This window comes from Phocoena phocoena, chromosome 10 (genome assembly GCF_963924675.1).
Source record: "Phocoena phocoena chromosome 10, mPhoPho1.1, whole genome shotgun sequence".
NCBI classification, from domain to species: Eukaryota; Metazoa; Chordata; class Mammalia; order Artiodactyla; family Phocoenidae; genus Phocoena; species Phocoena phocoena.
In genome coordinates, this window is record NC_089228.1 from 43,427,903 (window position 1) to 43,442,720 (window position 14,818).

The window sequence follows — 14,818 nt, forward strand, 5'->3', positions numbered from 1 at the left end:
TGATAAGAATAAGCTTTCTTTTTCTACAGTACATCCTCCCGTAGCTTCTTTTCTGCATATCCTGCTGCCTACTCAATAGCCTGACTTGAATGCCCCATAGGCACCTCAAAATTGGCACATGCAAAACTTAGCTTGCTATCTTCCCCGCCCCCAGAACATGCTTTTTGCCCATCTCAGTAGATTACCCACCAACAAGTCAGCTACCCAAGCCATAAACCCCACCCTCTACATCTAGTCAATTGCCAAATCCTTTCCTCTGCAGATCACTGTAACCTGTTCATCTCTCTTTATCCTCACTGCCCTAACCATAGTTTAAGCCATTGTCACCTCTTACTTGGATCACTGCAACAACTTCTTAATTGGCTGCCTCCAGTCTCGCACTCCTCCAATCCCCTCTCTTCAATGCATCCAGGATTTCCACAATGTAAATCTACTCATATCACTCTTCTGCTTAAAACCTTTCCATACTGCTTACCACTTGCTCTCAGTGTAAAGAATGAACTCCTTAGCTTGGCTTCAAGGCCTTTTATTATGGTCCATATCTTACCACTAAAGCCTCTTGCCACCCCCCCAACCTCATCTCACACACACACACGCGTGCGCACACACACTTGCACATTTTCTACTGGGTCATGTTCTGCTCTCCTTTGTTTCCAGGCCTATGCGTGTGCTGTTCTATGTGTAGTGCTTCATTCTTCCTTTTACCCGGTTAATTCATCCTTTCAGCTTACACAATGATTCCTCTGGGAACTCTTTTCTGATCCACTGCTCTTTTCCCAGCCCCCACCAAGTCTGGGGTTGGTTGTCTGAAGCAGACACTATTGTTGGCCCCATCCATATGTCCTCAGGCTTCCTTTGGCAACCCAAACACTTTTGCCCTAACACATAACACGTCAGAAATACAGAAAAATTATTGTTTCCTGACCACAGAAGTCTTGAACCAATGATGGACCAAAGCTGATGTATAAATACTCTAGTGCCCTCACTCCAGGGAGATTAAACTGGTTTAATAATGCACATTAATTGGCCACCTTCTCTTCCATGTATCACTTCTCCCCTCCCCTCTTAGTGCTTCCTGAGATCACTTCCCAAATAGTCTACTTGCACTCTAACGTCTCAGGGTTTGCCTTGCAGGGAACAAACATTGCCCCTAAGACGATGCTCCTGCTCTGCTCTCCCTCAGTGATCATCGTGTCGGTCATCACACTGAACAGTAACTGCCTCTTTGTCAGTGTGCCTTCACCATTACCTGCCTGTGCTATATATCCCACGTATCCCCAGTGCCTACCCCAGTGCCAAATAAACACTGTCAACATTTTAAATAGACATCTGTAAATAAATGGATAATTGAATAGACACATGGATGCAGGGAAGTATGTGCAAATGGATGAATGGATAAATGACTGAGTGAATGAATGAGTCCTTTCAATTAGATTGACAACTTGACCTGTCCCCCTGAAGAGTGCTAAAGTATCATCAATCCCTTGGCCCAAACTTGCCTTTTTTGAAGAATCTTCATCAGAATCTAATCCTGGAACCTGGTCTTTCCCAGACTTTCTCAAAAAGAAGGATTTTCCTTTCTTATTACCAAATAGCTTTCTCTTCTTCAGGGAAAAAGATGATGCTTCAAGGGAATTAAGTGAACTTCTGTCAATACCCATGGCAACCAGAGCCTTAGAGAGTGAAAAAAAGCAATTAATGAACAGATCACACTCCCCACAGAACACTGTAAATGACTTCGACCTCAGTAAGCATTCTCTCCTCTCTTCTGGTAGCACTGGACCATTTTGATTGCTCATTGCCCAACTGTAATATGCTAGCTTTGTCATTGTTTATGTGGGGAACATGTCCTGTTTGTCCACAAGATTGCAGCCCTCGAAGGCAGGGTTAACTCTTAGATACCTCTGTGTCACTAACCCTTAGCACAGTGCCCTGTATGTGCTAAGCATTCAGTAAATGTTTGCGCTTAATGCTGCAGACATCAAGCACTTAAGATGGGCTTCCTCCTGACAAATCTCTGTGGAGGATGAGAAAAAGCATAAAACATGGCCCTGCTCTGAAATCTTAGAATCGAATCTTAGAATCTTAGAGCTGAAAAAATGTAAAGATGTCACGGAAACAATAAGAATGGTCTGTAAATATAACAAGGATTATAAGAAAGGATCATGACTGCTATCTCTACAGCCACCATGACTGATTTTCCAAACTCTCGCAAGCAAAGTCCCTGGACACAAACATCTCCAGCTTCCCACAAGAAAGCCTGGAGCAGAGCCTTAATTTACATACACATACATTTTATCCTCTAGCCAGCAATTTGGGATCTATCTTTGAAGGCTCAGGTTTCAGAAGGTCAAAGATCATCAAAACCAAGGGTTCCCTTCCTCAAGAGCCCTGCGCCTGGACATCTTAGTGGGAGACTGTAGCAGAGCCAGCTGCAAAGGGCTTAAAAATTCTCAGAAAAGCACCAGTTAGGAAAGCACTGAGACTAGGCCTTATACAGAAACCTTGAGTGTCAGACCCCACAGCCTCTGGGGTCCTCCCAAGCAGACCCCACTGTCTCACACCACGTGCCCCTACCTCCTTCTCCTCCTTTAACAGCTGCTGGGCTTCCTGGAACATCTTCTCCTTGGCTTCTGTCTCAGCAGCTACATTCTTGTTCTGTTCCTCGTAAGCCATGGTGACAACAGCCAGGGTTAAGTTAATCAAGTAGAAAGAGCCCAGGAAGATGACCACCACAAAGAAGAAGACTGAGTAGAGCCCTGAGGTGCGCAAAGTCTGCAAGGGACACAGCACATGCTGGCGTCTGAATCCTTCCTCCACAGAGGGGTGACTTGACCTCGAGTGGAGATTACACTGTAGCAATTGGTCTCTCCCCAGCCCTGGTTGGTTCAGCTACCTGCAGCATCATCTACTGCCTCCCCCATCACCTAGAGCTCCTGATGCCCTATCTCTCAGCAAGGAAATGCCATCTGTACATTCACACAGAAGTCAGAGTGACTTTACTGTGACTTTCTCAAGGGTATTTGCATTTTTTAAATTAAAAAGGCAAGAGAGAGAGCAATGCTGCATGAAAGCTGAAGCACTAGTGGTGGAACTTCTGTCAGTGGGGAATCTGGAGAGGGGTGATATTTCTAGGAAGAGGAGTTTTTTTGTACTCTTCTTCCAAATGTCACATTTATAGTCTTTTTTTTGATGTTTCTAATAGAATTTCTAAAACACAATTTAACAGTACAACTGTTAAGGATAAGAAATAGATGACAAAGGTGAAGGAGAGATGGTAGGTTATAAATAAATGATGAAGAGATAGATAAGTGATGGAAAGGGAGAGAGGAGGCAAGGAGGCAGAGGGGCAGGGAAGAGAGGGGGAGAGAGAGAGAGGGAAATAAAGAGAGAATGAATAAATAGATAACCTGTTGATAAAGCTTCTCCCAGGAATCTTGGGTCATAAGCCGGAACACGGCAAGAAAAGACCAGCCAAAGCTGTCAAAATTCGTGTAATTATAGTCAGGATTTTTATTGGTATGTTTGCATTCAAATTGTTCAGAACAAGCCCTAGATATTGGAAACAAAGGAACAGAGAAAGAATTACATACCCTGTAGCCCACCTCCCCTCGACACCCTGCCCAGGGCACTGATTCTTCCAGGAACCATGGGCTCACACTCAAAAGTCCTAGGTGAAGAGAATATTTATAGAGTTGGCCATCCTCCACCTTCCAAGCCTCCCATTCTGTATCTAAACATGGGCACTCATAGACTTTTCTCAAATGGATTGATTAGGAAGTTCATACCGGCAGTTTTTCATTGAAAAATTAAGTGCAGTGACATAGTGAACACTTTACAGTAAAAAAAGGACATACAAAGAATATGATGTCTCCCTCTCTCCCCACTCAGCCCCACTTCCTAGAGGCACAGTTTAACAGTTACTTTAGTAAATTTCCAGAAGTCCTCTATGAATATAAAAGCACATATTATCAATATACATTTTCTATAATATATGGATGGGAGCATTCTTTGAACACTCTCTTGCACTTTGCTTTTTTCATGGAATGGTATTGATTGGAGGTCTTTTCCACCAGCATACAAGGAAATATCTCATTTCTTTTCATGTCCTACAGTTCTGGGATTTATATAAGTGCTTTGCTAATGCTAAATATTTAGATATCAATTGTTATCAGTCCTCTATTCTTACAAACATTTGGGTTTTACTTTAAAAACAGTAGATATCTTGCATATAGGTCTTTGTCCACATCACCAAAAACACATCATTGAGTGCATCTATCGAATATACTATGAGTATGTACTTTCTTAATTTGTAATAAACATAGTATTTTTATCAAAGTAACACATGCATGTGGTTTAAAAAAAGTCACATGGCACCAAAAGGCTTGTAATGAAAACCATTCCATCATTCTTCATCTGTCATTTATACACCCCAAATTCAACAACTTCTAGCTCTTTTAGGTCTGTTATCTCTAAATATAGTGCTTTTACTGGGAGAAGGTCAAGGTGGCGGAGTAGGAGGATGCTGAGCTCACCTCCCCCAATGAATACACCAAAAATACATCTACATGGGACTTCCCTGGTAGCGCAGTGGTTAAGAATGGGCCTGCCAATGCAGGGGACACGGGTTTGAACCCTGGTCCAGGAAGATCCCACATGCCATGGAGCAACTAAGCCCATGCGCCACAACTACTGAGCCTGAGTGCCACAACTACTGAAGCCCACACGCCTAGAGCCCATGCTCCACAACAAGAGAAGCCACTGAAATGAGAAGCCCATGCACCACAACTAGAGAAAGCCCGCGCACAGCAACAAAGACCCAATGCAGCCAGAAATAAAGAAACAAATAAATTTATATTAAAAAAAACATCTACATGTGGAGCAATTCTCAATGAAAACAAACTGGACACAAGACTGTAAAGAAAGATCCACACAGAGTCAGAAAGGAAGGAAGGAGAAGCAATCAGGTTGGGACTCCCTAGTTAGGGGCACAGAAGAGAGGGATATCATGGGCTTGGAGATCCTCCCTGGGGAGTGAGGGGTTTGAATCACATATTGGGCACCCCAGTCCTGGGGTCCAACACCAGGAAGACAAGTTCTCTTAGCTGGTTTGAAAACCAGTGGGACTTACAGGAGGGCTGTAACAAACTGAGACTCTGCTCATGAAGAACATATGCACATGCTTGCTTAATCTCAGGAATAAGGTGGATGCCCACTCTCACCACTTCTATTTAACATAGCATTGGAAGTCTTAGCCACAGCAATCAGCCAACAAAAAAAAACCTAAAGTCATCCAAATTGGAAGGGAAGAAGTAAAACTATCACTATTTGCAAATGACATGATACTATAGATAGAAAACTAAAGTCTCCATCAAAAAAACTATTTGAGCTAATAAATGCATTCAGTAAAATTTCAGGATACAAGATTAATATTCAGAAATCTGTTGCTTTTTATATACTAATAATAAACTATCAGAAAGAGAAAGCAAGAAGACAATCCCATATAAAATTACATTGAAAAGAATAAAATACCTAGGAATAAACTTAACCAAGGAGGTAAAAGACCTATACTCTGAAAACTATAAAACACTGATGAAGGAAACTGAAAATGATATAAAGAAATGGAAAGATATACTGTGTTCATGGATTGGAAGAATTAATGTTGTTAAAATGTCCATCCTACCGCAAAGCAATCTGCAGATTTAATGCAATCCCTATCAAAATAACCATGACATTTTTCATAGAACTAGAACAAATAATCCTAAAATTTATATGGAACCACAAAAGACCCTGAAGAGCAAAAGCAATCTTGAGAAAAAAGAACAAAGCTGGGAATATCATGTTCCCTGACCTCAGACTACACTACAAAGCTACAGTAACCGAAACAGCATGGTATTGGCACAAAAATAGACACAGATCAATGGAATAGAATACAGAGCTCAGAAATAAACTCACGTACTTATGGTCAATTAATCTACAATAAAGGAGGAAAGAATATACAATGGGAAAAGGACAGTCTCTTCAATAAATGTGATGGGAAAACTGGACAGCTACATGGAAAAGAATGAAATTAAAACATTTTCTCAAACCATATACAAAATTAAACTCAAAACAGATTAAAGACCTAAATGTAAGACCAGAAACCATAAAACTCCTAGAAGAAAACATAGGCAGAACACTCTTTGACATAAATCATAGCAATATTTTTTTGATCTTTCTTCTAAGGCATAGGAAGCAAAAGCAAAAATAAACAAACTAATTAATCTTAAAAAGTTTTGCACAGCAAAGGAAATCACTGACAAAATGAAAAGACAACCTACTAGATGAGTGAAAATATTTGCAAATGATATGACCGATAAGGGGTTCATATCCAAAATATATAAACAGCTCACACAACTCTATCAAAAAAAACAAACAACCTGATTAAAAAATGGCAGAAGACCTGAATAGACATTTTTCAAAGAAGACATACAGATGGCTAACGGCACATGGAAAGATGCAGAACAATGCTGTTAGAGAAATGCAAATCAAAACCACAATGAGATACGACCTCAAACCTGTCAGAATGGCTACGATCAAAAAGTCTACAAATAACAAATGTTGGCAGGAATGTGGAGAAAAAGGAAGACTCGTACACTGTTGGTGGGAATGTAAATTAGTGCAGCCACTGTGGAAAACAATATGGGGTTCCTCAAAAAATTAAAAATAGGGCTTCCCTGGTGGCGCAGTGGTTCAGAGTCCGCCTGCCGATGCAGGGGACACAGGTTCATGCCCCGGTCTGGGAAGATCCCACATGCCGCAGAGCGGCTGGGCCCGTGAGACATGGCCGCTGAGCCTGCACATCTGGAGTGCTCCGCAACAGGAGAGGCCACAACAGTGAGAGGCCCGCGTATCACACAAAAAAAATAGAATTACCATATGATCCAGCAATTCCACTGCTGGGTATATAGCTGAAGAAAATGAAAACACTATTCAAAAAGATACATGCACCCTCATGTTCATAGAAGCATTATTAACAATAGCCAAGATATGGATGCAACCAAAGTGTCCACCAACAGATGAATGGATAAAAAAGATATGGTATAAAAAAGAATGAAATAATGTCATTTGCAGCAACATGGATGGACCTAGAGATTATCATACTAAGTGAAATAAGTCAGACAGAGTAAGACAAATATCGTATGATATCACTTATGTGGAATCTAAAAAAATGATACAAATGAACTTATTTACAAAACAGAAACAGACTCACAGACTTAGAAAACAAACATGGCTACCAAAGGGGAAAAGGTCGGGGGGAGGGATAAGTTAGGAAGTTGGGATTAACATATACACACTACCGTACATAAAATAGATATTCAAAAAGGACCTGCTGTAGAGCACAGGGAACTATACTCAATACTCTTTAATAACCTATATGGGAAAAGAAACTGAAAAAGATTAGATGTATGAATATGTATAATTAAATCACTTTGCTTTACACCTGAAACTAACACAACATTGTGAATAAACTATACTCCTATATAAAAAATAGAAAAGATGTGGTGTATATACATACAATGGAATATTACTCAGCCATAAAAAAGAATGAAATTTTGCCATTTGCAACAGTGTGGATGGACCTAGAGGGTGTTATGCTAAGTGAAATAAGTCAAACAGAGAAAGACATATACTGAATGTTATCACTTATGCATGGAATCTAAAAAATGAAACAAATGAATATAACAAAACAGAAACAGAATTAAATATATAGAGAATAAACTAGTGGTTTCCAGTAGGGAAGGGGGGAGGAGCAAAATAGAGGTAGGGGATTAAGAGGTACAAACTACTATGTATAGAATAAATAGGGGACTTCCCTGGTGGCGCAGTGGTTGAGAGTCCGCCTGCCGATGCAGTGGACACGGGTTCGTGCCCTGGTCCGGGAGGATCCCACGTGCCGCAGAGCGGCTGGGCCCGTGAGCCATGGCCGCTGAGCCTGCGCGTCCGGAGCCTGTGCTCCGCAACGGAAGAGGCCACAACAGTGAGAGGCCCGCGTACCACAAAAAATAATAATAAATAAATAAATAAATAAATAGGCTACAAGGATATATTACACAGCACAGGAATATAGCCAATATTTTACAATAACTTTAGAGTATAATTTATGAAAATATTGAATCACCATATTGTACACCTGAAACTAATATGATATTGAGATTCAACTATACTATAATTTTTTAAAATGCTTATCCTGGTATTTGATTTATCAGTTTTAGTCTTTGTTGACTAGCTTTCTGCTGTGGTAGATAAGGGTTTTCCAACATCCCACCCTACCTCACCACTACTTATATCACTCTTCATGGAAAATATCATGGCCTGTGTCATTGGGTCTCCTGCGTCAGATACATTTTTTCTTGGCTCTTTCGTATTGCTCTTTCTAAGTTTTACTCCCTCATTTTTCTGGACCAAACCTCAAGTAGCTTTTTAGGAAGACTGGGTGATCTTTGCACATATGGGTATATCTTTACTCTGCCTTCACAGTAGAGTTACAGTTTGACCAGAAATAGAATTTGGGGTTGAACATAGTTTTTCTTCAGAAACATAAAATCACTGCTCAGCTATTAACCCTATGTTGTTGTTGAGGATTCTGATACTGTTCCTTTGTGGGTAACCTTTTTCTCTTTGGTTTTCAGATCTTTTTCCCCAAAGGTTCTGAAATGCCATGATAATGCACCTGAGATGGTCCTTTTTCATTCATTGTGTTGGCTACTTTATGGGCCACTGAGGTATTTGCATCTTTAATCCCAGGGAAATTCTCTGTATTATCTTTGCTAATTTCCTCCCTTTTGCTTTTTCTGTGCTCCATTTCTGGAATTCCTACTTAGTCAAAAGCTGAAACTTCTGGATTGATATTTATTCTCATATTTTCTGTCTCTTTCATTGCTTTATCTTTTAATTCTATATTGATTTTTTCTATTCTCCCCTTTGCACTTCTCACCACTATCCTACACGTGCATTTGCACAGACATATACATGCCAACACCCCTCTTCAATCCACAAGTCTTGTTCTTTCTGTCTCCTAAACGTCTTTGGGATTCATCCATCCATTTCTCTTCATCTCCACTGAACAGCTTCGTGACTCTCATCTGTATTAACATAGCCTCCTAAGTGGCTGCTTCATCTACTCTATCCATCCATTCTCCATGTAGCAGACATAAGTGAGTTTTAAAAGTATCTAATCTGATCAGGTCTTGTTTCCTTTGTGATTGAGGTCAAAATCCTCAGCAGTGATGGGCTACCAGGTCCTGCATGGTTGGCTCCTGTCTCCTGCCCCTCTGCCTAACAAGCTTCTGGGCTTCTTACTATCCCCGCATGTCCTCATGTCCTGAGGCTTTCATCCTTGCTATTTGTACCATCAGGAATCGTTTGCTCTATCTTCTCATCCACCAGAACTTCCCACTCATGCTTCAGATCCATGTTGTAGTCACCACTCAGTCAGTCCTCAGAGGAGGCAGTGAGTAAAGGCTGAAAACCAGGCCTGGGCCCTGAACAGAGGCCTGTCTGGGAAGGTGACCTCAGATCTGCCATCTCCTTGGAAACTACCACGTTATGATCAGTGTCGAAGGTCATGTACTAGGAGTTCGCTTACTGTAAAACTCCTGAGCTTTGAGACTATACCTAGACTGAGAGAGCTGTGACTGGCACACAGTTGGAAACTAAGGCTTCTGCATCTGTATGTTTAGATGGCCCACCCCACCTTGGATTTTGCTTATAGTTACCATACCTGCCCTGCATGGATGATGGATCAAAGAAGCACTGTTGTGACAGCTGTTGGGCTCCTCATTGAATGAAAACGATGTAGGTGCAGTATGTCCTGCCGAGGATCATTCTAGAGAGCTCAATAAACCCTGTATTAAAACCTAATAAGTCTGTGAGTTTGACCTAATCAGAATCTGTGACCACCACGAGAAGACGTCCTTAATTTTACAGGCAGGGTTACATCTCTGTTATCTCTCTCAGCATCTACAGGTCTTTCTTACAACATTCATCACACTTTCAAGAATTTACTGTACATCTCTGTTGCCTGAAAGATGTCAATTTCAAGAGGGCAGCACTCCTTTGTTTGTACTTGGATTCCTAGGGCCTAACACAGAGCTTGGCACAACGTTGGCCCTTGATACCTATTTGTTATTGAGAGATAAATGTCGTCTATTTCATCAAAGTGCCTAGCATATTATCTTAATTTGAAATATACTCAATAAACCTTCACTGAATGAATCTCTCACCACAGAGAGTACTAATATCCTGGAAGAAGGAACAGTATCCCCAAAGGGTCAGAGGGCTACTAACTGTTGAAGTGAATGTGTATGAACACACATACAACAGTGTGTGCAATTAGAGGCAGTGGGGGTCACAGATCAACAAACAGAAGACGTGTGCTGAGATGTCTTCCATCAGGGCCATGTCATTGAACAGGAAATACATCTAGATGGGGCTTTCAGTCACAACATCCTTTCTTACCTTTGATGGCCTTGAATATCCGCTCCATAATGTCAAAATATCCCTATGTTTTCAGTAGGTTTCTCATCAGATACAAATTCAATATAATTTAGGAGAGAGAACTGCTTTAAACACTTGGAAATAATTTTTAATTTAGTAATGCACATCTAAACCTGTTTAGAGGAACTTCTCTGGTGGCGCAGTGGATAAAACTCTGTGCTCCCAGTGCAGGGGCCTCGGGTTCATTCTCTGATCGGGGAACCAATCCCACATGCATGCCGCAACTAAGATTTCGCACGCCACAACTAAGGAGCCCACGTGCTGCGACTAACGAGCTAGAGAGCCGCAACTAAGGAGCCCGCCTGCTGCAACTAAGACCCAGCACAACCAAAAAAATAAATATGTTAAAAAAACCAAATAAAATAAACTTTCTTAGACACATGAAATAGTAGTGTTTGAGAACTACCACCACTGCTTCTACAAGTCATTAGATAAAGACTGTCTGCCACATCACTTCAAGAAGATAGAATGAAGAGTATAAACATCTTACCCGCTCTCCATCCATGTGCCACATATTCTGAATTCAGTGGAATCTTTCTTTTCAAAGCAATCGTCTGAGAAGGAAATAATTATAAATTCAGATTTGAAAAAACAACATTGAAAGGAAAAAGAATAGCAAATATGCCAGATTATGCTTGAAACAGATGGTTCAGAATCCTCCAAAATGATCAAAGTGATCAAAGTGATCTCAATGAAATGATCCAGAGAGGAACTAGCGCCTAAGCCCTCAGGAAGATGCCAGAGAAAAAGAGGGAAAAGGAGAAGGAAGGAGAAATAAGAGGAGGAAGCAGTAACACCACCACCACTTTGCCTCTCAGTACATAGAACTGAACCAGAGACCACCCCTAGGAGAAGCTGGACACAGGGTCAGCCCATGAGAAGCTCATAAACCAGGACAGTCATGGAGAAAGTATGGCCACATAAAATTCAGGACACATGAAATTGATATAGGGTTGACCTCAGAGTGGAGAGGGTGCAACATAAAAGGAGCAATATCATTGAAGAAAATACTTGGGTGGGGGCAGGCATTGTGGGAAGTTGCTGGTCCCCTTTGGCCAAAGCCAGGCACTCTGAAGACTTCTGCAAAACATGACAAGGAAGTGGGCAGAGATGGAAGATGACACCACTCCTGTAGATGTGGCTTCAGGATTTTACTTCTTCATGGAAACCCAAAGAATGAGTCACTTCTCTAAGAAATGCATCTGCCCACTTGAGAACCCTAGAGGGACAAGTCATCCCTTGATCCTAAGACACTCTGTAATGCAGATCAGCAGACATATGAGTGGGGATAAATAAAAGCTAACCATGCACAAACCAAGGAGTGAAAGGTGGGGTGTTTACCTTTATAGTCAGAGCCACAGTCTTTCCTCACACATTTCTGGTTCAGATTTCCCATGAAGAGCTGCTGACCTACCAGGGTGAAGATGCTGAGGCAAAAGAGAGTCAGGATCATCACATCGACAAGCCTCTTCACAGAGCGCAGCAAGGCCCCAACAATGACCTTCAGACCTGAGGAAGCGTACAGATGTGGGGAGAAGCCCCCCACTCACACACACACACCAGACACAGGCAAGGAACAGAGAGGGAGCAACAAGGCCTCAAAAGTTGTCTGATTGCATGCTGGTATCAGAAACTGGCCTGACCTAGGATTCTGAGGCCATAACGCTGTGCCTTAGAAGCTATGGGTCATCAGAGTGGTCCACTGGTCTAGGACTCGGCCTCTCTATCCTGCTCTACAGATGCCACAGGGTTGCTCTGAAGGGCAAGTGAGAAGACTTTGAGCAGAAACATGCCACAGAGACACAAGACATAACTTGAGGACAGTTGTGCAGGCACCTCCACGGCTGGGGGTCACAGGCAGCATTAAGGCCAAAGTGAGGCCTCCTGAGAGAAGGAGCAGAGCTGTATTTCACATTTGGTAGCTATTACCTACTATAAGGTACAGGAGGTGCCATGAGATATAGCTAAATTGGGGGGTCAGGGAGCTGGAAGAAGGAGCTTTGTCTGGACCCAAATAATAAGGATGTCTTAGGAAAAGAAACTCAGATTACTACTTATTATAAGGGTTTTTAAAAATTCATTCAAGAAATATATTTACCAAGCACCTACTATGTCCATGGTACACTGTCAGGCTGCCAAAGTTACAAAATAAATAGGACATAGTCTTGCAGTCTGTTGGTAAATGTTTAAAATCAGCTCTTGCGGGGAGGGGAGACAGAGAAAGTCTTCATGTGCAGCATTTACAGATGTCCTTGTTTGCTGAATTCCGGAGTGTAGATCCCTCTTCTCCCTCCATACACCCTTCTCCCCCAGCTGTTTTCAAGCTACCAACATGACGTCCCTGGATGCAGAGTTGGAAAAAGATGTGCACAGTCTGCTGGGGAGTTGGAACAAGTCAGTCCCAGCACAACACTGAGTCACAGGCTCTGCTCTCAGCACAGCTGGAGAGATAAACCAGCAGATGGCATCGGTAATGTGTGGGATGACACTAAGTGACAAAGTTTCGGTTGATCAGCATAAACCATGAATGGCAGACTTGAGAACACAAAGCAGCATCTGATGCGAGGCCAAGCCCACAGCAGATGACCTTCCACCAAGGATGATGCCACATGAGGAGGAGACTTCAGGCCAAGCTGGGACATCCACTGGATTCACCAGTGCACTTATGTTCACGCCAAGATCACGTTTCCCCTGCATGGTCGGGGCACCAAACACGAAAATAGTGTAACCTCATCTACGCCTGATTTTTCATCTGTAACAAGAGGCTCGAGTCTTCTCCAAAGCAAGATGATTTGGATGAAAGATAGCTGTGATTCCTGAATTATTCTTACATAGTCCCATAAAAGATTGTATCTCATACTCTTCCTTCCAAAAAGCATCCAGGGATCTCATGCGTTTCATGAGTCAAAATGGAGAGTATGTTCACCTGCTTAGAGATGAGGAAGGGAATATGAAAGCTGCTAAGTGTCTCCCTGAATGTATATTTTACCCAAGCGAAGTATGAGGGACTCAGCTCAGGCATAAAGCCCCTAAATCTACCTGGGAAACCAAGGTCCACCTTGCAAAAGAGGAAGAGAAAGAGCGGCATGTTCTATGTAAAGTGTCCTCTGACTGCCAGCTGCTTTATCACTATGCAGTTGTTCTGGAGTTTCCAAAAATAACCCACTGCCTCTGTATGAAAAAGATCCAAATTGCCTGGAGTTTTGATAGAAGAGACTAGAAGAAGAAGGGAAGAAGAAGGGGGGAAGGAAGGAGTCCAGAGGGAGAATATTTTTTAATAAAGTTTTTTTAGGTAAAGGAAAGAGAGGAAAGGGGAAGGAGAAGACTGTGCCATAATAACCTCATTTCTGATAAACTGGAATTCATATTTACAACCCCGTCCTTGGCTTCATCCTGATCCACAGAGCTCCTTCCTTGCCTCGCTTCCAAGAGACCACTTTTGCTCTCTTTCCTCCTTTACTGGTGGCTCTTGCTCATCTCCTTTGCTGGTTTCTCCTCTCTCCCCTCCCCTTTAAGGTCTACAGTGCCTGGAACTCAGTCCTTTGTCCTCTTCTACTTTCCGTCTACGCTCATTTTCTTGGTAATCTCATCAGATTCCATGGCTCTAAATATCATCTACAGGCTCATAATCTCCAAAATTATATCTGTGGCCCTGGAACTCCAGCCTCACATATCTAATTGCCTACTTGGTACTTTGACTTGGATGTCTCACAGCCATCTCAAACAGAACACATGCAAAGCTGATTCCTAATCTGACCCCCAAGGCCTGCTTCTCTCACAGACTTCCTTTTCTCATTCAGTGATGATTCCATCTTTCCAGTCCCTCAGACAAAAAACCTTGACTCATCCTTTACTCTTCTTTTGCTCATATCATGTATACAATCAACCTGTCAGGAAGTTCTCTTGTTTCCACCTTCAAATTTACACAGAATCTGACCACCATTCACCAACTCCTCTTCCACTGCCTGATCTGAGAGCACCACCACCTCTTGCTTGGATTATGGCAGTGGCCCACTGTGTCAGTTTGGGCCCTCTGAGAAGCAGACACTTTGAGACCAGATTGCAAGAGATTTCTTGGGGAAATGCTTGTGAGGAATAATCTGGAGGGAGTGAGTGGAGGGACAAAGAGAGCCTCAGACTGTGACACAGGGCTGACACCTGGGAAAGGAGATCAGGAAGGAAGCAGGATAGACAGGAAGTGCCTCAGACTGCAGTGCTGCTGTGAGACAGTCTCACCCTGGTTGCTGAGGAGCCGCTGAGCCAAAGTCCCACATAGAGG

General features: G+C 42.3%; 1 protein-coding gene across 1 annotated transcript in view; it reads right to left on the reverse strand.

Annotated features, from left to right (window-relative positions):
* Positions 1 to 14,818, reverse strand: part of SCN11A (sodium voltage-gated channel alpha subunit 11) — a 68,199-nt gene that overhangs the window by 42,686 nt on the left and 10,695 nt on the right. Inside the window, exons 6-10 of the mRNA XM_065886438.1 lie at positions 11,881 to 12,048; positions 11,030 to 11,093; positions 3,411 to 3,552; positions 2,578 to 2,775; positions 1,500 to 1,673 (exon numbers count right to left, since the gene is read on the reverse strand). Coding sequence (XP_065742510.1) covers positions 1,500 to 1,673; positions 2,578 to 2,775; positions 3,411 to 3,552; positions 11,030 to 11,093; positions 11,881 to 12,048 — 746 coding nt within the window. The remainder of the gene's footprint in view (positions 1 to 1,499; positions 1,674 to 2,577; positions 2,776 to 3,410; positions 3,553 to 11,029; positions 11,094 to 11,880; positions 12,049 to 14,818) is intronic.